At 38.1% G+C, this 25859-nt stretch overlaps 4 protein-coding genes across 12 annotated transcripts; 1 reads left to right on the forward strand and 3 right to left on the reverse strand.

Annotated features, from left to right (window-relative positions):
- Positions 1-590: 590 nt before the first annotated feature.
- Positions 591-3484, reverse strand: LOC137113474 (UDP-glucuronosyltransferase 2B15-like). Of its 3 annotated transcripts, XM_067495273.1 has the most exons (3): positions 2806-2946; positions 2313-2398; positions 591-2230 (listed from the first exon to the last, which is right to left on the reverse strand). In XM_067495273.1, the coding sequence occupies exon 3, from the start codon at positions 2217-2219 to the stop codon at positions 1404-1406; it is 816 nt and encodes a 271-aa protein (XP_067351374.1). In that variant the 5' UTR covers positions 2220-2230; positions 2313-2398; positions 2806-2946; the 3' UTR covers positions 591-1403. The 3 variants fall into 3 exon arrangements, with proteins under 3 accessions (XP_067351374.1, XP_067351371.1, XP_067351373.1); XM_067495270.1 differs by adding an exon at positions 3374-3484 and having other exon boundaries at positions 591-2990; XM_067495272.1 differs by having other exon boundaries at positions 591-2398.
- A 1900-nt stretch (positions 3485-5384) lies between these two features.
- Positions 5385-7715, reverse strand: LOC137114971 (UDP-glucuronosyltransferase 2C1-like). Of its 3 annotated transcripts, XM_067495401.1 has the most exons (3): positions 6892-7030; positions 6399-6484; positions 5385-6316 (listed from the first exon to the last, which is right to left on the reverse strand). In XM_067495401.1, the coding sequence occupies exon 3, from the start codon at positions 6303-6305 to the stop codon at positions 5490-5492; it is 816 nt and encodes a 271-aa protein (XP_067351502.1). In that variant the 5' UTR covers positions 6306-6316; positions 6399-6484; positions 6892-7030; the 3' UTR covers positions 5385-5489. The 3 variants fall into 3 exon arrangements, with proteins under 3 accessions (XP_067351502.1, XP_067351500.1, XP_067351501.1); XM_067495399.1 differs by adding an exon at positions 7576-7715 and having other exon boundaries at positions 5385-7076; XM_067495400.1 differs by having other exon boundaries at positions 5385-6484.
- A 4665-nt stretch (positions 7716-12380) lies between these two features.
- Positions 12381-21470, forward strand: chrna5 (cholinergic receptor, nicotinic, alpha 5). Of its 3 annotated transcripts, none has more exons than XM_067495279.1 (8): positions 12381-12590; positions 12891-13031; positions 14922-15073; positions 15253-15297; positions 16386-16495; positions 16624-16801; positions 16890-17576; positions 17741-21470. In XM_067495279.1, exons 2-8 carry the CDS (start codon positions 12941-12943, stop codon positions 17897-17899), a joined length of 1422 nt encoding a protein of 473 aa, XP_067351380.1. In that variant the 5' UTR covers positions 12381-12590; positions 12891-12940; the 3' UTR covers positions 17900-21470. The 3 variants fall into 3 exon arrangements, with proteins under 3 accessions (XP_067351380.1, XP_067351379.1, XP_067351381.1); XM_067495278.1 differs by having other exon boundaries at positions 12382-12590; positions 16890-17585; XM_067495280.1 differs by lacking the exon at positions 12891-13031 and having other exon boundaries at positions 12382-12590; positions 16890-17585.
- LOC137113593 (uncharacterized) lies at positions 21469-25576 on the reverse strand. 3 transcript variants are annotated; one of them, XM_067495282.1, is made up of 10 exons: positions 25469-25576; positions 25337-25372; positions 24926-25237; positions 24528-24848; positions 24291-24395; positions 24108-24132; positions 23908-23990; positions 22443-22473; positions 22221-22278; positions 21469-21604 (listed from the first exon to the last, which is right to left on the reverse strand). In XM_067495282.1, exons 1-10 carry the CDS (start codon positions 25491-25493, stop codon positions 21518-21520), a joined length of 1083 nt encoding a protein of 360 aa, XP_067351383.1. In that variant the 5' UTR covers positions 25494-25576; the 3' UTR covers positions 21469-21517. The 3 variants fall into 3 exon arrangements, with proteins under 3 accessions (XP_067351383.1, XP_067351384.1, XP_067351382.1); XM_067495283.1 differs by having other exon boundaries at positions 21480-21604; positions 22217-22278; positions 24303-24395; XM_067495281.1 differs by having other exon boundaries at positions 21480-21604; positions 22217-22278.
- Positions 25577-25859: the final 283 nt, after the last annotated feature.

Below are 25859 nucleotides of genomic sequence, written 5' to 3' on the forward strand. Positions count from 1 at the left end.
TGCAGTCAACTGCAGTTTGTACATTCTTGCATTGATCTGCTCCTGAAGTTTATTTTCTAGGGCTTTACTGCTGAGCGTTATCGCCCTCTTTTGGTCATCGTTTGTAACTACAGTTTCTGATCCAACACCATCTGCCATTATGTCCTTGTCAACTTTCCAAGGGCAAACTTTGAGTCAGCTTTAATCCAAGACTTTTTTTACACATCCACACAGCATAACCATTATCGGTAACATCCAGTCTATTTGTATCCACGATGCACAAAGCCTTTTTGACAATGTCATTTTCAATTTTGCTGGCTGTTCTAGCCCCTTGGTTGCATTTTTGATGCATTTCTATTTATTACAAATCTATTGTGCATCCATTTCAAATTAGGGGGTAATTTACATATCCACCCATTTAGATAATTAGATGATGCTTTATTTTTAAGGACACGTGACTAATCTTCCTCTTACTCAGCAGAAATGTATCATACGGAGGAAATCTATTATAAAGCAAAACAAACAAACAAAAACTATATATATATATATATATATATATATATATATATATATATATATATATATATATATATATACACACATACATAATCCACAGGATTATCCATTACACTTTTGAAGGTCCAAAATTGTCAATAATCCAAATTGAGAAGTAACGTTCAAAAAGGCTGTATTGAGCCAAATTAACTGCAAGGCAATCTCCTTCCTTCACACTTCTGACTCAGAGCCTTGTCTACATCGGTCTTTCCCATTACAATACTAGGAAGTGCACTTAATCCTTAATACTAATAGTCAAATATATTCTACTTTCATTAACACAATGAATTGTCATTAAAAGACTAATAACTATTCACAATTGGCTATTTACAGGTGACAAGTGCTGCTGTTTGTAGATTTACAAGCAGTTTGTACCTGTACAGGTCTCTCTACAGGACCTCACCTTTAAATGTTTCCTTTTTAAATATTAGTTACACCAAAACACACAAACTACAAAGATGGGGACAATTCTGGGACAATGTTTGGCACAAGCTTGTCCAAAAAATATACAGTACGTATAACTGAAAATGGCTCAAAGACAGATTTATAGAACATCAATGTAGTTCATAGAAACATTTCAACAAATAACGAATATCAGACAATAAAATAACTAATTAGAAAATATTGCCTCTAACACAAAAGACAGAGCTTAACTGTCCAAATGTCCTATAACTATACCATTATTAATATACAAACCCGATTCCAAAAAAGTTGGCACACTGTACAAATTGTGAATAAAAAAGGAATGAAATAATTTACAAATCTCATAAACTTATATTCTATTCAGAATACAACATAGATGACATATCACAAAATCAGTCATAAAATTGATGCATATGTTTAATATGAAACATCTACATTTGCCTTGACTAGTCCCGTTTCAATTTAGGTTTACACATCGCAGTGTATAAACACCTAACCAAGATGAAAATAATTAAAAACACGAACAGCACAGCTGCTGCCAGGAACAGAACTACATCCACAGAGTAGTAGGAATACCAGGGCAGTCTGTAGGACTGACTTTTCAGATGTGCTGCACCTTTATGTCTCATGACAAACTCTATCCAGAAGAGGGCGTTATTCAGCGGCTCTATTGGCTGATCTCTATGCAGCCTGGAGAATCTCTGCATGTTCAGCCTGTAGGAGGGGTCAATAAGGACTTCCTGTATGGCATTCAGGAAGTTGTTATCTTTGTCCACTGTTTTAATTTCTAGAAGCTTTGCCCCTCCTCTCTCCTTCAGTCGCAGCAGGTTGTCATATTGGTCAAAAAATATAGGTAAACCCACAACTGGTACTCCATGGTAAACAGCTTCTTGGACTCCATTAGTTCCTCCATGAGCTACAAAGAGCTTTGTCTTTGGATGTCCCAACAGGTCATTCTGTGGCATCCAGTCCACTATCAAAGTGTTGTTGCCCAGAGTAGCTGGTCTGTTGCCTTTATGTCTCCAGATGACTTTCTGAGGTAGTTTGGCGAAAGCAGCAGCAATCTCATTTGTCATGTCAGCAGGAAGTTCACTCACAAATGTCCCCATTGACATGATGATGACTCCATGTTCCCCTGAACTCTGCACAAAGTCCTCCAAGTCCTGAGGCAGAGGTTTTGCAGGTGTACATTGGAAGCCTCCCATGTACACAACATTAGGCATGGTGGGACGTGGATACTCAAAGGCAAAGTCTACTCTCATCAGCCAAATCTCTGCATCAAGAATTAACTCGTTAAAATCATAATTAGGCCCAAGATATTTGTCACTTATTGGCTGGTATACTAGTTTACCTACCAGGTAGTTTTGTGATTGGGTTATCAGATGCAAAACCATGTTTTGAACTCTCTGATGAAAAGACATCTTATCAGTGTTGCCAGACCCTGTTATAGGAATGTATGATATAGGTGAGGGAGCAATAGCAAGATGACCTTCAGTTGCTATCAGCCAGCGAACATTGTAAACCAAAGGAAGATTCAAATATTTGGCCAAAATGACTCCAGCCCCCCAGCAGGGGTCAGTGAGTAACAGGTCAAACTTGCTGTCTTTCAATTTTCTCATCAGCTCCTGCTCATCTAGCACTGCTGATACAAATTCACCCACAATTCTGTGAACATCAATAAACAAACTGAACATTCCTACAGTCATGTGGAGAAAACTCGATAAAGGAAGGGCCCCTCTTTCAAATTCAATGTAATCAGAAAATAACTTTGTGTTTAACACCTTATCCAAGTACCTGTCCATTTGAACTGTGTAGGCAGTGTAATAAGAGGAGTTGTCCTTAATGTACCAGCTTTTGTTGGAGAGCACAATTGTTACATTGTGTCCTCTTGAGTGCAGAGCTTGAAGTAGAAAATCCATGTTTATCCAGTGGCTGCCTTCAGTCGGCATGACCAAGATGTTTCCACCTTGACAGACTCTGGGATCGAGGAAGAGCAGCAGCAGGAAAGCACTGCAGCAAAACAGCAGCTTCATCTGCCATGAAAGCAATGAACAATTCATTCAACAATTCACTTTATACTTTACTGAATACCCCCATCACTCCATTGTTGCAAAAACATTTTCAACCTTTTTTTCCAACAGCTCAAAGTTTTATAGTTCTTTAAATATTTTACAACAGTCATTCTTGTCCCTAAGCTTTAGCTGAGAAGACTTTGAGGTATTCCATGCGTATATAAATCAGGATTGTATAAAATCAGTGTTTTGGGCAAAAGTACAACATGTAACATAGTTTACTCCAGTTTACTGCCGCACAGTACCACTTTTAAGTTTTCCATTTGTTATGTTTCAAAGTGTCATTAAAAAAACCCTGGACATAGAATATACTAGCAAATTCATAGTTACGTGTTTCTACTTACTGTAGTTTATCAAGGCTATTTTGTTATTCCACACAGCAGAGAACTTCAGTTGTTAGACACCCGCTGAGTACCACATCTGCACAGGCTGCAAGTCTAGACTGAGCACTGTAGTTATGCAATGCACAGGGGGGAGGGCTGAGTCACAGTTCAAGTTACACTTCCCCTGATTGATTAAAGGCAACGCCTGGATGTGTTTCAAAACAACAACCATAAAGAAGTTACTCATTGATAAGAGCAGTACAGTCACATCTACAAGCAGTTACATACCAAGTGTCTATAATATGAACGGTTTTTAATGGTTTTTCATAGTAAATTATAAGTGAAATGCATTTTAAGCAGTGCTAAGATCTGTCTGCTGGTTTTAATTCACTGCTGTTGTGGTGCAGTTTCTAAGCTGTCAGTGACCCAGAGACCCGTTTCCAGTCTTTGTCAACTATTTATTTCAAGAAAATATAGATACCATAACTGTCAGACAAGAATTGTGATATTTCTACTGTAGAATTGTAGTTCTGGTGTTGCATTGCTCTGTGTTTTATCAGAATTTCTTGTTTAAAGTTCATGCTGGCTATGCATAAGGCATCATGGACATCACTTGTTTCTACTTACAGGAAATTTCTTAAATGTAAACGGTTATCATCGAGTGAATTCTCTTCCTTTGAAGTGCTCCTGTTTAAATTTAGTGGCCCATCCCCAGTTTTATTTGCCGTCTTTTATTGCGCCCCAGGAACAGCTAGTTCCTTCTTGTTGGAAATTTCTGATTTGGATATTAATGATTATTATTATTATGCCCCAGAAATAATGCAACCCCCACTCAAACAGGTTTGACATGTGGATCGTTTGAAGAGTTTTGTACTCATAATGAAAGTAGTGGTGCTTTGTTCAAGGTGTGTCACAGTCACAGATACTTAAATACTCACGTAAATATATGTATACCTTTGTTTATGTTTTGTATATGTATATGCATCTTGACACAATATTTAGTTTGCCTTTGTAAGGCCCTAAAGATCTAAGGGTAACATATTTATTTTCTTAAAATCTTATCTGTAAATTTTTAATAGCAAATTCAAAATGATATATCTGGGTTTTTACTCAGCTAGCACAAGTCAACACAGATCCCTTTCTCATTTCCCACGGAAACCAACGATTACTACAAACAAAAAAACAAAAAAACAATCAATAGATTAATTGACAAGAAAAAATAATCGTTAGGTGCAGCCTTGCTATTAAACACTTTACCAACATGTGTCTGTGAAAGATTGTGTGAAAACTGAAAAAAAAAACATCTCACTAGACATAAAGTCCATGTTTTTGTATTCCGGGACTTAAATGTACAATTAATCACAAGAATGTACATGTGAAAGAAAGTCCAACATGCTGTTAAATGGAGATTTAAAAGAGTTTAATATCTCCTGCTCTCCAAAAAGCCACTGAGAGGCTGCAGCTTTATTTACAGGTGACAAGTGATGCTGTTCGTAGATTTACAAGCAGTTTGTACCTGTACAGGTCTCTCTACAGGACCTCACCTTTAAATGTTTCCTTTTTAAATATTAGTTACACCAAAACACACAAACTACAAAGATGGGGACAATTCTGGGACAGTGTTAGGCACAAGCTTGTCCAAAATCTGTATGATTCTCACTTTCACAAAGACATGCAAATTAGCAACACCTAAAACTGACTACAGTGATCTTGTCTCATGGCTACATCAGGTTAGTTGGAACTATAAACACAGACACACAGAAACTATAAAAATATACAGTACGTATAACTGAAAATGGCTCAAAGACAGATTAATAGAACATCAATGTAGTTCATAGAAACATTTCAACAAATAACGAATTTCAGACAATAAAATAACTAATTAGAAAATATTGCCCCTACCACAAAAGACAGAGCTTAACTGTCCAAATGTCCTATCACTATACCATTATTAATATACAAACCCGATTCCAAAAAAGTTGGCACACTGTACAAATTGTGAATAAAAAAAGAATGAAATAATTTACAAATCTCATAAACTTATATTTTATTCAGAATACAACATAGATGACATATCACAAAATCAGTCATAAAATTGATACATATGTTTAATATGAAACATCTACATTTGCCTTGACTAATCCCGTTTCAATTTAGGTTTACACATCGCAGTGTATAAACACCTAACCAAGATGAAAATAATTAAAAACACGAACAGCACAGCTGCTGCCAGGAACAGAACTACATCCACAGAGTAGTAGGAATACCAGGGCAGTCTGTAGGACTGACTTTTCAGATGTGCTGCACCTTTATGTCTCATGACAAACTCTATCCAGAAGAGGGCGTTATTCAGCGGCTCTATTGGCTGATCTCTATGCAGCCTGGAGAATCTCTGCATGTTCAGCCTGTAGGAGGGGTCAATAAGGACTTCCTGTATGGCATTCAGGAAGTTATTATCTTTGTCCACTGTTTTAATTTCTAGAAGCTTTGCCCCTCCTCTCTCCTTCAGTCGCAGCAGGTTGTCATATTGGTCAAAAAATATAGGTAAACCCACAACTGGTACTCCATGGTAAACAGCTTCTTGGACTCCATTAGTTCCTCCATGAGCTACAAAGAGCTTTGTCTTTGGATGTCCCAACAGGTCATTCTGTGGCATCCAGTCCACTATCAAAGTGTTGTTGCCCAGAGTAGCTGGTCTGTTGCCTTTATGTCTCCAGATGACTTTCTGAGGTAGTTTGGCGAAAGCAGCAGCAATCTCATTTGTCATGTCAACAGGAAGTTCACTCACAAATGTCCCCATTGACATGATGATGACTCCATCTTCCCCTGAACTTTGCACGAAGTCCTCCAAGTCCTGAGGCAGAGGTTTTGCAGGTGTACATTGGAAGCCTCCCATGTACACAACATTAGGCATGGTGGGACGTGGATACTCAAAGGCAAAGTCTACTCTCATCAGCCAAATCTCTGCATCAAGAATTAACTCGTTAAAATCATAATTAGGCCCAAGATATTTGTCACTTATTGGCTGGTATACTAGTTTACCTACCAGGTAGTTTTGTGATTGGGTTATCAGATGCAAAACCATGTTTTGAACTCTCTGAAGAAAAGACATCTTATCAGTGTTGCCAGACCCTGTTATAGGAATGTATGATATAGGAGAGGGAGCAATAGCAAGATGACCTTCACTGGCTATCAGCCATCGAACATTGTAAACCAAAGGAAGATTCAAATATTTGGCCAAAATGACTCCAGCCCCCCAGCAGGGGTCAGTGAGTAACAGGTCAAACTTGCTGTCATTCAATTTTATCATTAGCTCCTGGTTTTCTAGCACTGCTGATACAAATTCACCCACAATTCTGTGAACATCAATAAACAAACTGAACATTCCTACAGTCATGTGGAGAAAACTTGATAAAGGGAGGGCCCCTCTTTCAAATTCAAAGTAATCAGAAAAAAACTTTGTGTTTAACACCTTATCCAAGTACTTGTCCATTTGAACTGTGTAGGCAGTGTAATAAGAGGAGTTGTCCTTAATGTACCAGCTTTTGTTGGAGAGCACAATTGTTACATTGTGTCCTCTTGAGTGCAGAGCTTGAAGTAGAAAATCCATGTTTATCCAGTGGCTGCCTTCAGTCGGCATGACCAAGATGTTTCCAGCTTTACAGACTCTGGGATCGAGGAAGAGCAGCAGCAGGAAAGCACTGCAGCAAAACAGCAGCTTCATCTGACATGAAAGCCATGAACAATTCATTAACAATAAATTCATGTTTTTACATTAACATTAACTCAACAACAAATGCACATTGCAACAACTTCTTCTCCATACTGCACAAATCTATTAAAATAATTGTAACTTATTTATTGCTTTCAGGGTTCACTTCATACTGTACTGAATACCCCCATCACTCCATTGTTGCAAAAACATTTTCAGCCTTTTTTTCCAACAGCCCAAAGTTTTAAAGTACTTTAAATGTTTTATAACAGTCATTCTTGTGCCTAAGCTTTAGCTGAGGAGACTTTGAAGTAATTCAAGTCTGTATAAATGAGGATTGTATAAAATCAGTGTTTTGTGCAAAAGTACATCAACATGTAACATAGTTTACTCCAGTTTACTGCCGCACAGTACCACTTTTAAGTTTTCTTTGATTTGCTTCAAAGCCTCATTGAAAGAACTATGGACATAGAATATACTAGTAAATTCATAGTTACATGTTTTTACTTACTGTAGTTTATCGAGGGTATTTTGTTATTCCACACAGCAGAGAACTCCAGTTGTTAGACACCAGCTCAGTACCACATCTGTACAGGCTGCAAGTCTAGAATGTGTAGTTATGCAATGCACAGCGTAGGAGCTTAGCCAAAGTTCAGGTTACATTTCCCCCTGTAAGATTACAGGCAATGGCTGGATTTATCTTAAAACACCAACCATAAAGAAGTTGCTCCTTGATAAGAGCAGTACAGCGACATTTACAAACAATCACCTAACCAGTGTCGATAAAAAGAACAGTTTTTAATCGTTTTTCACAGTTAATTATAAATTAAATGCAAATTAAACAGTGTTAAGATCAGTCCGCTGTGGTTTTAATTCACTGCTGTTGTGGTGCAGTTTGAGACCACAACCTGACCCAGACACTCCAGGCAGCAGAATGTGGATGTTATTCTTGCTCCTTCTTCATTTAAATTTGCAGTCTTTGTCAGCTATTTTTAAGGAAAATGTAGTTACCATAACTGTCAGACAGAAATTGTGATTTATCTACTGTAGAGATGCAGTTTTAGTGTTTTGTAGCTATGTGTATGATCAGATTTACTACCCACTCAAACGGCCATCAAAAACTCTGTGTAGGTTTGACATGCGGATCATTCGACAAGAGTTATTGTACTCATAATGAAATTAATGGTTATTTGTTCAAAGTGTGTCACAGTCAAAGATATTTTGCTGCACATTTCTGGCCGAGCAAAGTTCAAATTACTTGTGTACTCTTTGCTTGCATAATCTTTTACAAAACTGTAGAACATTACTGCAGTTCATAAAAAATGTCAAGGAATGGAGGCAGCTGTAGCTCAGTTGGTAAGGCTGTCAAAACAATCGCCAGGTCCAGCCATATGTCAAAGTGTCTCTGGGCAAGACACTGAACACCCAACAGCCCATTCCCATCCCCAGCTGTGCAGTGCCTTTTCCAAGCCCGGTAGAAATTGGGGAGGGTTGCGTCAGGAAGGGCATCAGGCGTAAAAACTGCCAAATCAACATGCGGACAATGATCCGCTGTGGCGACCCTGAACTCACGGGATAAGCTGAAAGGACAAAAAAATAAATAAATAAATAAATAATGTCAAGGAATAATAAATATCAGGCATTAAAATAACTGATCGGAAAAAATTGCCTGAGACAAAAAGAGGCAGTGCCTAACTTTCCAAATGTCCCATGAATATACCATTATTCATCTCCAAATGAAGAAAAACAATAAGAAAATTCATACATATATATTTAATATGAAACATCTACATTTGCAATAAGAGGAGTTGTCCTTAATGTAGCAGCTTTTGTTGGAGAGCACAATTGTTACATTGTGTCCTCGAGTGCAGAGCTTGAAGTAGAAAATCCATGTTTATCCAGTGGCTGCCTTCAGTCGGCATGACCAAGATGTTTCTAACTTGACGGACTCTGGGATCGAGGAAGAGCAGCAGCAGGAAAGCACTGCAGCAAAACAGCAGCTTCATCTGACATGAAAGCAATGAACAATTCATTAACAATAAATTCATGTTTTTACATTTAAGATTAACTCAACAAGAAATTTACATTGCAACAGCTTCTTGTCCATAATGCACAAATCCATCCATCCATTGTGTATAACTACTTATGTGTGTGGTAAGAGGCAAGGTACACCCTGGACTGGTCTTCAGTCTATATCAGAGATACTGCACAAGTTTTTTAATATAGATTTAACTTTTTTTTGCTTTCAGTATTTACTTTAGACTACGCTGTATACCCTGATCACTCCATTGTTTTACATTTTCAGCCTTTTCTTTTCAGCATCTCAAAGTTTTACATTTCTTTTGTGAAGGCAGTGAGTTAAACACAACCAACAGATATTGTTTATAAAACTCCATTATATCTGAAGTTCATATTCCAACATTGTTCTCTTTGACACGTTTGATTTGCTAGTTGGGTTTATTTTAAAATATATGCTCCAGTCTTCTGAACACAGACAACATATTGCAGTTAAGAAAGTTTTGTTACCGAGATCCGCCACAAGAGAGAAATACCCTTTTTGTGAGCCTTTCTATGAGGAGCGTACAGTCAGCACCCACACTCTGTCATATTGCGCTGAGATGAGTGGCAAGGCAGAAACATGCTAACAACAGTGTGCTGATATGTCTGTGTAATTTGTGGGATTGGCTGTGCTACTGAGCATAAAGTGTGCGTTTAAAGAGTCACCACAAAAGATACGGTGCAGTAGCACCTGTAAGACCATTTCAGTGAGATCCAGGTACTTTTGAGGTTAGAGCAACTGCAATACGCGTGTTTGCAAGCAAAAATCTCCACTGATAAACAGACCAAAAAGCACATGCTGATCAGATTAATAAGTGAAGTAGCTGAGATAGCTATAATGAGAAAGAGGAAGTGGCTCACGAGTTCCTGGTCCTCTGAAAAACAAATGCTAAAGAGTAGAAAGCAAGTAAGGATCAAGCACAGGCAGTGGGGGATAAGGCCAGTTAAGATGCTGCTACACTGGCCAGCTTACAACAATATTCTTAAGCAGAATTACATATAAGTTTCCAGACCCCTACTAAGAAACTTGAGGAGGAAATAGCAGATCTTGTATTAAGCTGATATTACAAAATGGCTCCACGTACAGCTGCCTAGATCCAACAGAGGCTCTCTAGGTCTATTTTTTTTCTATATTTTCTGTGTATTAGGCCACTCTAACCCAATTTTCAGAGATGACCTGCCTAATATTAGACAATCCACTCCACATAATGTTTCACCAGTCTTGGAAATCTTAGTTTGGGGAGCAACAGCTGTCTATGGATCTTGGAGGATACGCAGACGAGGGAAGTGTGCTGGTGAGCTTTTGAAACTGCGGCAGTGTGGACTTCGCACGGCACTACCATCAGTTCACCTAGATAATCTCGGCTCCCTCCTCAATCAAATGGACAAGCTGCTACTCCTAAATAGAACAAATATGGACTAAGCACATTCTACTTCATTGAAACCAGGCTCACCGAATCCATCCCGGATAATGCACTGCAGCTGTGCATTACGGAGCTATGGAGAAAGCCAGAGGAGGTGGAATCTGCTTTTTTATCAGTGAAGCTTTGTGTACTGATGTCATGGTGTTAAGTAGGTCCTTTAGCCCAAACCTGTAAACTCTTTTTGGAAACTGTAAACCATGTTATTCTCTGTGAGAGTTTTTCTCATTTGTGCTGGTTAGTGGTTGCTTCATTGATTAGCTCTGAAAAGGTCACCGCCTCAGGACGGGGTGTTCCATAATCTGGGAGCCACAGACTGAAAAGAAAGATCCCCCCAAGTTTTAAAATGGGTTTTAGGGACCACAAGCAGATTTTTACTCAACCTCATTGCTCTAGAGGTACAGGTAAGAAATGTACTAGTCATATGTCTCAATCAAAAACCATAAAGAACTCCTTGATAAACCAGTGCAGTCACATTTGCAAGAAATCATTTGCCAAGTGTATATAAAATGAACTGTTTTAAATGGGTTTTCATAGTTATTCATAGCTTGTTCAGTACTGTTGTGGTGCAGTTTGAGAGCACAACCTATGCTCTCACTGACCCAGCAGCAGAATGTGGATGTAATTTCTGTTCCATTTATTTCGTTTTGGTGTTGCATATGCCTATTTACTATCAAAATTCTTTGTTAAAATCTTATGCTTCTTATGCAAAAGTCATCATTATGCCCCAGAGATAATGCGACCCCCCCCCACTCAAACAGCAATCAGAATCTCTGTGTAGGCTTGAAATGCATATCCTTTGACTAGAGTTATTGTATAATGAAAGTAGTGGCGCTTTATTTAAGGTGTGTAACAGTCACAGATACTTTGCTCTACATTTCTGACTCAGCAAAGATCAAAACATGTGAATTATATATAGTTGTGTATGTATGTGCATTTATAGCCAATGCTTAAATTGCTGCCTCTCTAAGACCCTATAAGAGTATCTTTTTTTCTTCACTAAAACCCTATCTTTAAATTTTTTTATAGCAAATTCAAATGAAATTTTTTATGTGCATTTACTCAGGCCCATTTCACATAGGAATAAAATATACAGCTAAAATTGAAATATTGTGTTATCCATGCAATACTGAAAAGGAACATTTCATTTTTAATAATGGTTTTACTTGCTTCCTCTGCCTCTCTCATCCAAATAATTTGTCTTTTTTAATCTTTCACAAATCTTGATTTTTTTTCATTAGACAGAAAAGCTTTTGTAGCTTTTCTCTCTGTTAATTTGTGTTGAACTATCCACACATTCCATACGTCCCCACATTCCATACGTTAAAAAAAAAAAGTTTTATAAACCTGTGTATAGAACTAAAAGACAAGGTGACTTCAATTCTTTCATCCATCCATTACATATACTTGCTTATCGTTTAGAAGCAGTGGGGGGAGATAGAGCTGATGATCCTAGTTGAAATTGCAAATTGATTTTTTTTTTAAAGCACAAACTGGATATAGGTTGGTTTTTCAATATCTCTGGGTCCCCCAATATGCCACAAGCCATAAAACCCTGCATTCAAGCTGAGACAGAGAGAGGAACATGAACAGGAGTGATCAAATGCAGTATAATGGGTGGCTGTGGACACCAGGTAACAACATGGAAACTGTTATGAAAAAGCAAAATCTCAATGGCAAAGCTGCCTTTATCATTTCCCGAGACTGCTGTGGAGGGGCACCGAGGAGGCTGCATGGAAGGGGCGTCTATCTCTGCATGTGATTGGCGACCACAAGAATGCTTGGAGGAATGGGAAAAGGAGGGGTGGTGGTAGGGGGAAATGGGCGGGCTCTCTGAAGGAAGAGGAGGAGGAGGAGGATGCATTGCCCGTGCACAATTGGAGGTAGCAGGGACTGAAGCGGCAGCTGTATAAGACAAGAGAAAGAACCTGCATGGAATGGAGGAAAAAGCAGGATAAAGCAGTGCTGCTTCTTTCGTCAACACTCCCACCGCCTACCACCTCCACTGTCTCTCCGGACTGTGTGTAATGGCAGCGAGTCAGAGCAGGTATGCATACAACATTTGCATGCTTACTATGAGAAATGTAGTTATTACCTTGGCGAGGGTCAGGTTAACAAGGTGAGGGTAGGGTGCATTCCAGGCTTGTGAAAGCATTCTGTGCATCAAAGGAATGTGATTTAGGATGATTTGTTTATAGTCTTCTGCTTAACAGAGCCTGGTGAGGGGAACAGGGGTGGCTGTCTTGGGATTTTAACCCTTAACCCAACGCAGATTACTTTAAGAGCTTAGACGTTCACCCAGTGTACCCAAAAGGTACTGTTTTTATTAACACCATATATCTCCCAGCTCTGTGACACCCAAAGGACCCACTGTGTGGATCCACTGCCACCTCTGATATGATGCTGAGAGTAGGAGGGGCAAACACCTATCTTGCACTGCTGCTGCTGCCACCTTTGCTGTCCTGCTGCCACCTCTGCCACTCGCTGCGTAAGTTTCCCAAGGAATAGTAATTCATCATCAGTTTCACAGAGGAATGTAATAGGCTCGGTGTGATATATGGCATTATAATGGATATATGGAAACTGAAAAAAAAAGATATAAATTGACTGATGGCCTCTAAGCAATGATGAGAACTCACCTGCTTGTATCAAATTCCACAGTTGTTTAGTCTTTTTCATTTTTATTTCATTTGCATGGAAGCAATGACATGCCTAACTTAAAACCTAGTCTTCCTACATGGTCCAGCACAAATAACCCCCACCCACCCCAAACAACTGCTCTAATTCAGTCATTGCCGCAGTGACACCTGGAGGGCAGGTGTAGAACAGCATGTGTGAAATTAAATGTGTGTAGAGTGGATTCAAACACACACAAAGAAGTAATTACTGTTGCCGTGCAACTGTGTATTTATTAGTGAATATATCTACTGTACAATATGTACAGTATGTCCTGAAACTATACAGTATTAGGTATATGATAAAATACGTACTGGATGCGTACAGCTTCTTTCTTTTTTCTATTCTTATTTGGCATATTTGGCTAATTGTTGCAATGTGTCATATTTACTTGCATTAATCAATATCATTTGTATGGACGGTATGGACTGAATCAGGGAGACAATTGCAGGCAGGAAAATACAGGAATGAATTAATATTAGAAATGAATTACAGTATAGTCAGCATTAGGTGTAAATCAAATAAGCTCTTTTAACCTCACATATTTGTAATTATTGTTCTCTAAAATGGATTCATGTAGAATCCAGCAGACTCCACAGCTTGCTTATTAGCCAAGCATGGTGCTCATAATAGTGGAGGAGAAGCCAAAGAGATGTTGGATTTTATTCAGTCATTGATTGAGGTGTTGCATCCTTGTCTTTATTGATCCACACACACTGAGAGAGTGACACTTTACCATTTATGCTCAGTCTTGTGGGTCATTTCCAGCAACATGCTCCATCCATAAATTAGGTTTATGACCATGTAGGTGAATGATTTAATGAAAAGGGTTAGAAGAAATGTGTAATTTAAAATGCAGTCGATATTTTCTATCTTCTGGTTCAGCGAAACAATGAAGCATTTTAACTGGGACTCGGAATGTAACTGCACATTTTACAAAATTACAGTAAAAAAAAGAGGCTTACTGCACCATGTAATGTTACAGTGTTACATGTCTGTCGAAGAAATATTTACGTGTAATTTGTTGTCAATATACAACCATCAGTCTACCTGTACCCTCAGTTCAAGTTCAAATTTAGTTCATGAGTTCTATTTACACTATTTACTCCTTTTCATTAGCCAAAATCCATGATAAGTGGTGATTTTAATGAGGCTATGCACATTGATTTAAGTGTGCCTGCACTGTTTACAACAAAGTCACAGTGCAGGAAAGTTATATACACAATATGAAGTGGGCCACATCACTGCAACGCTTTCTACAATGATAATTAAAACCATCTGTATTTGAAGCGGTTTTCTTTGAAATACTACTCACAGCCGTGCTCTGGCAATAGCAAGTAGCCATGTACAGCACCAAAACAAGTAATATAATGCAAAGGTAAGGTCAATGTAAGGATTCGTTTAGCCATTTTATATTGATTGTGTTTGGCTCAAAGCTTTCATTTCTCTGTCTCTTGAAACCAAAGCTTTATCATAGAGGTCATATGCAGAAATTCTAGACATGAACACAGTTGTAGGGTCAGAGAGGTGACTCCAGTGCTTTTTGACAGTGAGGCTAAAAACAGAACAGGGAAAGGATTAGTTCAAGCACAGAGCCCAAAGGACTAACACCACTAAAGTGCTGTTGTATTAGACGGAACTACAACTTAATATAATCCTCCAATTTTCCTCTTTGACCTTCATGTCTTTTCACACCTTGTAGGGATTCCAAAACTCTCCTCCTATGCAAAAGCAGAGGACAAACTATTCAAATACCTCTTTGATAACTACCAGAAATGGGTTCGTCCAGTGGAGTACCTAAACCAGACGATCCAAGTGAAGTTTGGACTGGCCATTTCCCAGCTAGTGGATGTGGTGAGGATTTAAAAAAAAAAAAAAGCAGTGGATGTTTACAATGAGTATTTACATGAAATATAACAGAACAGAAAAAACAAAATGCAATTTCTTTTTCAGTTCTATAAAAATGTATCAACTCAAATGTATCAACTTAATAAATTAAAACGTAAACTTTTATTCATGTTTTACACTTTTAGGATGAAAAAAATCAACTAATGACAACAAATGTGTGGATGAAACAGGCAAGTAAAGCTGTACAGTGTCTGTTCTAAACAACTGGAACTGAGCGTCACATTTCACCATGCTGAGTATAAACACAAGTAAAGTTGATTGGCTGTAGTTGTGTTACTTTATGGCCACGGAACTGCTCCACAAAAATCTCCTGCTTACATTGAATTTAGAGACACCTTGTCAGCCCCTCCACACCCCTTTTTAAACTGTTCTGGTGGCATTTCACTGACACTTCTCATTTATGCAAGTCCTTTCGGCCCTGTGCCCATGCACCTGCCTCCACAACAGACCTCCTCCCGACTCTAGTTACTGTCAGCCTTATTCATGGTCTTGTGTGCCCTGTCTGTCATCCATCTTATGAATTATCCCCAAAGACCAGGTTCTGCCAGGTCAGTTGCTCCCTTTCAAAGTGATGGATTGCAATATGCAAAGAAGCAAGGCGGATGGGCAATTCCTTTTTTGTAGTCACCATTTTAGTTCAGAAAACAAATACTGAGCCAATGCATGTCTGAGCTAAATCAAATAGATTTGCTAATTGTTAATCTAACAACCTTACAGCACCTGTGCCACACACCCTTCCTTGTGGCCTGGAACTTAGCGAAATTTGCAATTATTATAATACCCTTACTACTGTACATTATATTTAATGGTAAAATTTGACAATATCTACAATATGCAGAGAGCTAAAAGTGAATGTTGGCAGCCCTCACTGGTAGCCAGTTAGCTTAGCACAAACACTGCAAACACGGAAAGAGCAAGCTAGTTCAAAACCAAACAAAACTAAAAGCAAAGCCACCAGTAGGTATCTGTAACTATCACCATTTGACACATCTTGTTTTTTAATCTCTTCAATTAAGTTTGTGTTACTTTGCTTTATTGCTGACTATGTGCTATCTTTTTTATACCTTCAGACTATGGCTAAGTTAGCCGGCTGCCTGTTGTAGCTTAAATTTTATATACTGACAGTGTTATCAAGCTGTTGAGAAAACACATGCTGTACAAGTTTTCTAAAATGTCAACTATTCCTTTAAAGTGTGGACATCATTGGATGTGTGTTCTTTGTTAATTTCTTTTACTAAATATCCATTTTTTTCATTAGGAGTGGTCTGACATGAAACTCAGATGGGACCCTGATGACTATCTGGGTATCACAACAATCCGAGTCCCCTCTGACAGGATCTGGCTGCCTGACATTGTGCTGTATGATAAGTATGTGTTATTATGAGAGGAAATGGATCTCACACATACTCACTTCATTTTACAATGAGTGGAAAAGAAGCTAACGTTTTAGCCAAAGCGTTTGTCTTTCAGATGAACAAATTTGTTTCTTTCAACAGTTCAGATGGACATTTTGAGGGGACTGTCACTAAAGCTGTGGTTAAATATGATGGAACCATATTATGGACACCACCTGCCAATTACAAGTCAGCCTGCACAATTGATGTCACCTTTTTCCCGTTTGACCTACAGAACTGTTCGATGAAATTTGGCTCCTGGACATACGATGGATCCCAGGTGGGTCTTTCCTCCACAGTGTTTGTGCAATAGATTAGTGTCAGAGCAGTTACTGTATTGACATGAGATTGGCCTCCACCTTTAACAGGTAGATATCATTCTGCAGGACTTCCATGTGGACAAGCAAGACTATTTTGACAATGGTGAATGGGAGATAGTGAAAGCCACAGGCAGCTGTGGTGTGAGGACAGATGACAGTTCTTCCTACCCCACCATCACCTACTTCTTCATTATCCGAAGGTTGCCCCTTTTCTACACCCTGTTCCTCATCATCCCCTGCATTGGCCTGTCCTTCCTCACCATTCTTGTCTTCTATCTTCCCTCCAATGGTGGCGAGAAGATCTCTCTCTGCACCTCGGTGCTAGTGTCGCTCACCGTCTTCCTCCTGGTCATTGAGGAGATCATCCCCTCCTCTTCAAAGGCTATCCCTCTCATTGGGGAGTACCTAGTCTTCACCATGATTTTTGTCACACTCTCCATCATCATCACCGTTTTTGCCATTAACATCCACCATCGCTCTTCCTCTACACATCACAGCATGGTACCCTGGGTGAGGAAGATTTTCCTGCATCGACTCCCAAAGCTGTTGTGCATGCGCAGCCATGTGGACCGTTATGCTACAGCAGCAGTGGCCGGAGCAGGGGGAGCAGTAGGGTTTGGTAAGGCGAAGGATTCAGCACCTGAGGTCCCCCCTCTACTTTACACCAGGCATAACCTTCAAGCAGCTTTGGAGTCTATTCGGTACATAACCATGCACGTGGTTAAAGAAAATGAGGTGAGAGAGGTGAGTATGTAGGATTTTGTGTGTTTGTACAACCAAAGCTATTAATAATAACGTTTTACCCCATTTTATTAAGAAACTTTGCAAACTAGTAACACTGCACGTTGCTCATGTCTAGATGTATCATAAGACCGACATGTGCTTCTTTTGTGGCACAGGTGGTACAAGACTGGAAGTTTGTGGCCCAGGTTCTGGATCGAGTGTTTCTCTGGGCCTTTCTCCTGGTGTCCATCCTGGGCTCCGCTCTACTCTTCATCCCTGTTATTTACAAATGGGCTAGCATCATTGTCCCAAACTTTGCTGGAAGTACCCTTTAAGAACTACAGTTTGGCTATCCTCAAATAGAGGCAATTCACATTGACAGCTCACTATGGGTCTTATTTAAGAGACTATGAGATTACTGTTCTCTGCTCTATCCAGTCATTTCTGTAAACTACAGCTGTGCCAGAGGTCAAGCTGCAGATTTAAAGCCTCAAACCTTTCTGTATTTCTGAGTTTGAGAATGAATGAAAAATGAATTGATGTATCACATGCAGAGTGCAGTACATTTATTCCACCTTCTATATTTGCTGGTATCATAGAGTAGAGATTTCTCATCAGGTCAATAGATACAAAATAAAAAGGAAATGTCCTCACAGCATCATTGAGGATATGTGTGTATGGCTGTTGGACATAATGATGAAAAATAATTCAGTTCAGTTCAGTGCATTTCAATACAACTTTATTCCTAAAAAGCAATTATAAAGCAGCATATTCATGCAATAGATAGGAAGGAGACCTTCATTCTCATTTTACATACAACTGCCTGACTCTGCTATTTATAGTCATTGGAAAGATGATTATTTTTCCTGTGGGGCACAGTTGAAATAAAAGTGATGGCTTAAATTTGCTTTTCTGTAATTCCTACCCATACCTATGTTGGCAGATGTTATTCTTAATGGGACCTGACGAAAAAGGAAAGTCTTTTTCGTCAGGACTTAAATTTCTCAGACAGCATTCCTTTCAGCCTCAGTCAAAGCCTGCATTTATCGTTGGGAAGAATACACAGTGGGTTCTTAGTAGGTACAAAGTCTATTGCCTCAAAAGTGAATCACAGATCTTATTACATATGTGTTATTTTATTGATGTTGCATGCAAATACCTCAATGTATTTTAGACAAATGTAATATAAAGCATTTCACTCATTACACACAGCGTGCTTCTCTTTGCCATCAGCAGCTCAGCCTTTGGTTGAACCCTGCATTACGTCTCCATGGTGCAGCCATGACAGCACATTACAGCTGAAAAAAGCAACAATGCATCACCAACAGGGACAAGTTGGTGATGGTACCAATCAAATCTGTGATTTTCCTGCTGCAGATACAGTAATTATTATTGTGGAATTTATTATCTTTATATTTGAAACTTATGTCAATCATTTCATAGCATTTATTCAAACAAATTAATAAATAAATAAAAAAATCTTCTGTATTGTTTATGGTCAATGTGTTAAACTGAGGAGTTGCACTGTGAATAGGACATTTTCTTACATACAGTAAGAGATTTATCATGTAAACAGTGCCTTACTGTAGAGCAGGGGTCACCAACATCGTGCCCGTGGGCACCAGGTAGCCCCCAAGGACCACATGAGTAGCCCAGTGGCCTGTTCTAAAAATATATCAGCATAGCGCCACTTACCAGTGAGCTGCATCTAATTTTTTCGTTGCAATTCTCTTTTAAATCACATTTGAAAGTTATTGTGAGAAATCATTAACATGATCTGTGTCTTTACATAGATAAATATCATTAATTTAATTAATTATTAATTATAACATATAATCAAGGGTAAATTGAGCAAACTTGTTATTTCAAAGGTGCTTATTAAACTAGTAGCCCTTCGCATTAAACTGTACCCAAGAAGTAGCTCTCAGTTTCAAAAAGGTTGGTGACCCCTGCTGTAGAGGTTGTGCAGTAAGTTACTGGAGATTTGCAAGATATTTTGGAAAATGTTTCATGGTTGGAAAAGTTTTTTTTTTTTTTTTTTTTTACTGTTTGTGATTGGAAATAAACTTATGTGTAAAAGTCATGCGTAAACAGAGAAAATGTATAACTTTTGATGGCATTTGTCCTTTTTCATTGCAGACAGACTATTTATACTGTAATTGGGAAAGACATTATGCATTAGTTTGAAATTTAAAACAGTGAAAACCTGAATAAAATAATTACATAGTTTAAACATGTTTTTGTAGAACTGCCATCCAGATTGTTCCCTTTATTTAGCCTTTTATTAAGTTCAGGAGGCCCTCTGATGGAAAGACAAAACAGAACTTCTTTTATTGTTCACTGAATTTTAAATATTCATGTTCCATTAAAGGGAAGCCACTGGGTGAACATGGAGATCGTGATCTAAGCTTTCGGAAATCTTGAGGACTCTCTGCTGATGTTCTATAAACCGATAAAAGCTTTGCACATCAAGGTCAACTCTTCACTCTACCAGGCAGTTCATGCCACTGAAGGCTTTAATCATGACATTATTAATCTGATTCTGAAAAAGATAATTGCTATGAAAAGGGAAGAGAGCCCTGTTATGATCTCAGTGAGTTTGCAGGTTGAGGCACAGTATTTACTACATTCTTTAAATATAAAGCCATAATAAAGCAACAGCACTTCAGAAGTGGACTGCTTTGGGCACCCACAGTTAAAATTATCTGTATATCGTGGTATAAAATGTTATTCAAGAAGCTGTTATTTGTGGAATTAAAGCTGTGACTACTACTTGTTTTTTAGAGATTTTAGTTCAGTTAGCTGAACACCAGGTTGTTTCACTCAGTTTCTCGCAGGTTTTATTTGATGTCACAAAGTATTTACTAGTTCACTTTAAACAACATTGATTTATTACATTTTTCTTAAAACAAAAATACAGTTGCCCGTTGAGATGCAGTAGGGGTATTTTGAATTTGTTGCAAATCAGAACCTTTACTGAATGACAGAAATCATGGTTTATTTCTCATGATGAAAGCCAGTGTGACACAAATCAGCCACTGTGAACATCTTAAAATGCCGATGAATGATGATTCAATGTTTATTTGTAATAATTACCAAATTAAGATTAACACATGAAAACCACCTGCAACATATTTCAATTCATATTTTAATTTGGGATCAAAACATTTGACAGCATAAGTAGTTAAGCTATTCATCTGTAACAGTGCAGTTATTGTAATGTCAGAGTTAACCTTGAGGAAAATGTGACATTTCCTGTGACTGCTTGATTACCAAAGTTAGTGATGTCTTGTGTATAGGTATGAATGTTGGACAAGTCAATTTTCAATTAAAATCCCAATGTACAGTGGTAGTTGAATTGACCTGAATGTTCATTCATATATCAATTAGTAATTATCACAAATACAGCTTGTTTTATTAAAATAAATTAACCATAGTAACTTTAAATATTGCATGCAGTATATATTATGTAGATAAAAATCAAGTCTTCATTTTCTTTTTGATTATCATTTTTACACCACAAAACAATAGACTCAACAAAGAGAGAGACTTGAATTAACTGCAACAAATAGAAATATTTGTTATTATTATTACTTATTATTACTTTGGACACATTTTAATGCAACATGCAATCTAACAACACAATTATGACATCAACTAAAATCATAGTATATTTTACAACACCCTGATTGTACAAAATAGCAAGCAAACCCACTCCTTTCAATAATAAATTGAATGTAACACTAGAATGTAAGTACGTCAAAAATAATAGAAGTTAGAAGAAAAGTGTGAGAGCATTTTTAGCCCTGTGTACTCAGATCTACACTTTCTCCAGGCAGTATAGTACGTTCTTCTGGTTGTTCATTTGCAGAAAACGTCTTCATTGATTTATTCAACACTCTTATGTTAAAATAAGACAATCTTATTTATTCTTGTTTAAGTGACACTTTAACCTACTGGAAAATCAGGTGACCAGTTAGACTTGTGTTTGAAGGATTTGGCATAAACAAACCTTGAACCTGGCCTTGCAGGTGGATCATCTGTTGGTACAAAAAGTTCACAGTTAAAGAAACAGGCTATTAATTGTGTATTTCAGTGGGTCACGCATTTAGTCTCAGCTCAGTTTTCTGCTTACTAGTTCAGAAGACAGAATTAGCTGGGTCGGAAACTAACACACCAAGTACATCTGGCGTGCAGAGAATGTTCAAATATAGATGTGGTTTTCCTGTAAGATGCACAGAACTCTCTTGAAAAGAAATCTGCTCAGTGCAAAATAACAAGAAAGCTTCAGTAGATTCTGAGCTAACAAGTGTAATATTTGTTTTACTACTTGAACTGTTATCAATTATCATGTCACAATTGGAGTTAATGAACATTGTGTTTGCACTGAACAAAACAAAACTGAAAAAAAGACAAAAGGAGCACATGTCCGATTTGATGAATGTCTTTACTCTCTTTGCTAACTTCAACCACTATATAGGAGAATATGACATTTTTTATTATATACAGTCCCTTTGGCACTTAAATTTTTATTAGTTGTCACACATCTAATAATTGTCATTTTTCTCTATTCATTCTCATCAGCATACTAAAAAAGTAATGTAATCTACTTAAAAAATATATATATATTTTTGACACCTGTTATCACTTACCTACCATGCTGTACACTCCCTGTTCCTCACAATCGTCATAGTAGGGGGAGTCATTTTCATTCCTTATGAGAAAAAACGTTTTTTTGAATAATAATAACTAGTATAATTTAAACAACTTTGTGTATTTATAATGTGGTTTATATAAAATGTACAATCAAAATATATCCTAATTGACCTGTGCATAACAGCAACACTGAAATTATTGAAATTAAATGTATAGTCTTACCATTCTTCTTCCTCTGAGTTCAAAGATTCTCCTAATAATTGAATAAAAGGATTATAAAATGCATAAAAAACAAACAAATTAAATTTTCATACTAGTCAACAGTGAAGCTTGACAATAATTACATTACAGGATTAACATAGTATTAAGTTTTACTGAAGACTTTAATGCTTTGATCATCTCTAATCACCAAGAAGATGTAAATAATATTTTGAGATTTGAAAATAAATGGCAGCAGATTGAGGCAGGTGTCCTTAATTATATGTCAATTTATGGGAGAGATTGTTTGAGTCTTCTTTCTTCTTTTCCTTCCGGCTGTTCCCTTTCAGGAGTCGCCACAGCGAATCTTGTGCCTCCATCTAACCCTGTCCTGTGTATCCTCTTCTCTCACACCAACTAACTTCATGTCCTCTCTCACTACATCCATAAATCTCCTCTGCTACCTCCAGCTCTGCCTCCTGTCTTTCCTTCAGTGCCACTGTCTCTAAGCCGAACAACATCGCTGGTCTCACCACCGTCTTGAACACCTTTACTTTCATTCTCTCTGATGCTTTTTTATCACACAACACTCCTCGATCTTGAACAGATGGGTTTTGAGTCAGGATTTCAAGACCAGAAGAGAGTCAATGTTTCTAATATCTGGTTGGAGTGAGTTCAAGATTTTAGGAACAAAACCGCTGAAAGCTTTTCTCCACATGTTGCAGAGGTGATCAGAGTGTACAGTGAGGTGGATGAAAAAAAAGATCTGAGAGAGTTGGAGGAGGTGGCGATGTGGAGGAGATCAGACAGATATGGAAGGGCAAGGTTGTGATTGGCCTTAAAGGTATACAGGAGGATTCTGAATTCTATTCTCAATTTAACCAGCAGGCAGTATCCCCAGGATAGAGGGGATGTGATGAAATGAGGACGTTGGACCAGTTGTGGACCAGTTGGTGCTTTTGGAGGGATTTAAGGGGGAGGTCGAAGAGAAGAGAGTTACAATAGTCAATACGGGAGGTAATGAGGCTGTGAACAAGTATGAAGCCATATGGGGGGTGAGGGAGGGGCCGAGATGAATAATATTTTACAAATAGAAATATGCGGACCTGGTGATGTTATTGATGTGGGATTGGAATCATAATGAGCTGTGGAGGATGACACCCAGACTATTAACCAAAGGGAAAGGGGAAACAGAAGAGCTGTCGATTGCGAGGGAAAGGGTCAACTTTGGATAATGTGGATTTAGTACAAGTGAGGAGGAGTCCTGTTTTATCACTGTTTAATTTTAGGAAGTGTGAGGTGAACCAGCATTTTATTTCAGATAAGCAGTTGGTAATGGAGGGAGTGTGGAATTTGGTTTGCAAATACGTAAAGCTGGGTGTCATCAGCCAGCAGTGGAACTATCCATGAAGATTCCTGTCTATCCTCATCTGTCAGCCGGTCCATCACCAGAGCAAACAAGAATTATTTGTAATTACTGTAAACTCACTGTCTAGTGATTCCAGATCCACTCCCTCTGTCTGCTCCTGTGGCTCCTCAAACACATTTGCACTCGGCTGCTGACTTGCTGCACTATAAGACAATACAGTTTAATCAATACATTTGTGTGTTGTTCTGTCAGTGATAAAGTCACTTGTGTGTCCAGTCTGTTTTTTGTTTTTTTTTAAGTCAGATTAGATCAAGACTCACCATGAATTGTACACAACTGATTGGTCTGTTAAAACAGAAAAATAAACCCATCATTTTTCTATAAGAGGTTAATGTTAAGACATATTGTACATGATCTGATGGGCGCACCGAGATAAAAACTAAATCCAAATATGAATATTTTTTGTTACTTAAAAGTACACAATTTGTCATTTTATTTCTCACCAATCATCTGACCTTGTTTGTTTCTGATCAACCACAGACACGCACCCAGTAACAACATCAGGCCTATCACTCCACAAGAAATAATCACCCGAACAAACAAACTCACTGTAAAACAAACAAATATTACAAACATTAGTGTCATGTTTGGAAAAAAATCTATGTAATGAAATCTAAATGAGAGAAAACATAAACACGTTTTCTAATACTTTTTGTAGCCTGAGCTGTCTACATCCTCACCTCTAACCTCGATGAAAACTGCATTATTTCCATAAGGTATTGTATCATGGTTTTCGATGCATTTCGATGGCAGCAGCACACAGCTGTAATGACCTGAATCCCTCATGACAGCACTTTCGATGGTAAAAGTTGCTTCCATTCGTGTGACATTAAACGCTTGGACTTGGAGTATGGACTTGTTATTCCTCAAGTAAGACTGGATAAGATGGCATTCACCAAGTGTTTGCAGGGTCTCAGACAAAGTGCATCTGAATTCCACATTGTCTCCCTCGCTGACTGTTGATGGCCCAGCAAATGAAATATCCCCAGGGAGAAAATTGGCTGCATGGCAGAGTTAGAAAATGAGTAGGGAAAACACAGCAGTGACAAAATGCTGCCATAGAAATGAAAATACTTACCTATAACCAGAATCTGGATGGTGTTGTGTCCTGTTTTAGCCACTTCGATGGCCGAATACTTTGTTTTGGAGTAAACACAGCTGTAATTCCCACTGTGATGACGACCGACTCGGGGTATGATGAAGACTGTGTCATTTTGATCATGTTTTTGCATCAGTACACTGGTTCCAACTCCTTCCTTACATAGATAAACATAAACCATTTGGACTTTCTTGAACCCAAACGTGCTGCAGGTTAAATGAAGGTCACTGTTCTCGCTTACAGTTTTCTGCTGGGCAAGGATCCTTGCAGGTGAAATGTCTGAAACATTCACTGTTGAAACACAGGCAAACAATGTATTGATAACCGGAACAAGACAATCATGGTGCAAACACTGCAAAAACTATGTTTTGACATGGAATGGAAGCTCACCATTAGTTTGGCTTGTGACCTGCATCATGAGAGCACCTTGAAAAAATGTATGATGATTTAATTCACCTTCATATTATGTAGTTACAAATAAAAACAATGAAATAGTTAAATGTGTTACTTGTTAATACTCACACAGCAGGACGGCGATTGTACTCATGGTAATAAGTAATGATAGATTAAGTAGTGATACCCATTAAAAGACTTCACAGCATATCATGTGAAACCAGCATGAAGTTCTGGTCAACACCTACTGAAACAAAAAAATTGTACATGTGCAGAAATGATTATGAACCACTTCCTGTTCATTCTGCTGTAGCTTGTGACCTTTAAACATTTTTACAGAAATAACACATCAGCAATTACAGTCAGCAAGAAAATAAAACTCCTTGTTCTAGAAACAGTTGTGCCTTTACTTTTTATATAATATAATATAACGTACTGGGCATTAGCTTCCACATTTTTATTACTTTAATTGCTTTATCCCCTTTGTCATTCACTTTTTAAAATCCAGAAAACATTCACT

This window comes from Channa argus, chromosome 2, assembly GCF_033026475.1.
Source record: "Channa argus isolate prfri chromosome 2, Channa argus male v1.0, whole genome shotgun sequence".
In the NCBI taxonomy this organism is placed as follows: Eukaryota; Metazoa; Chordata; class Actinopteri; order Anabantiformes; family Channidae; genus Channa; species Channa argus.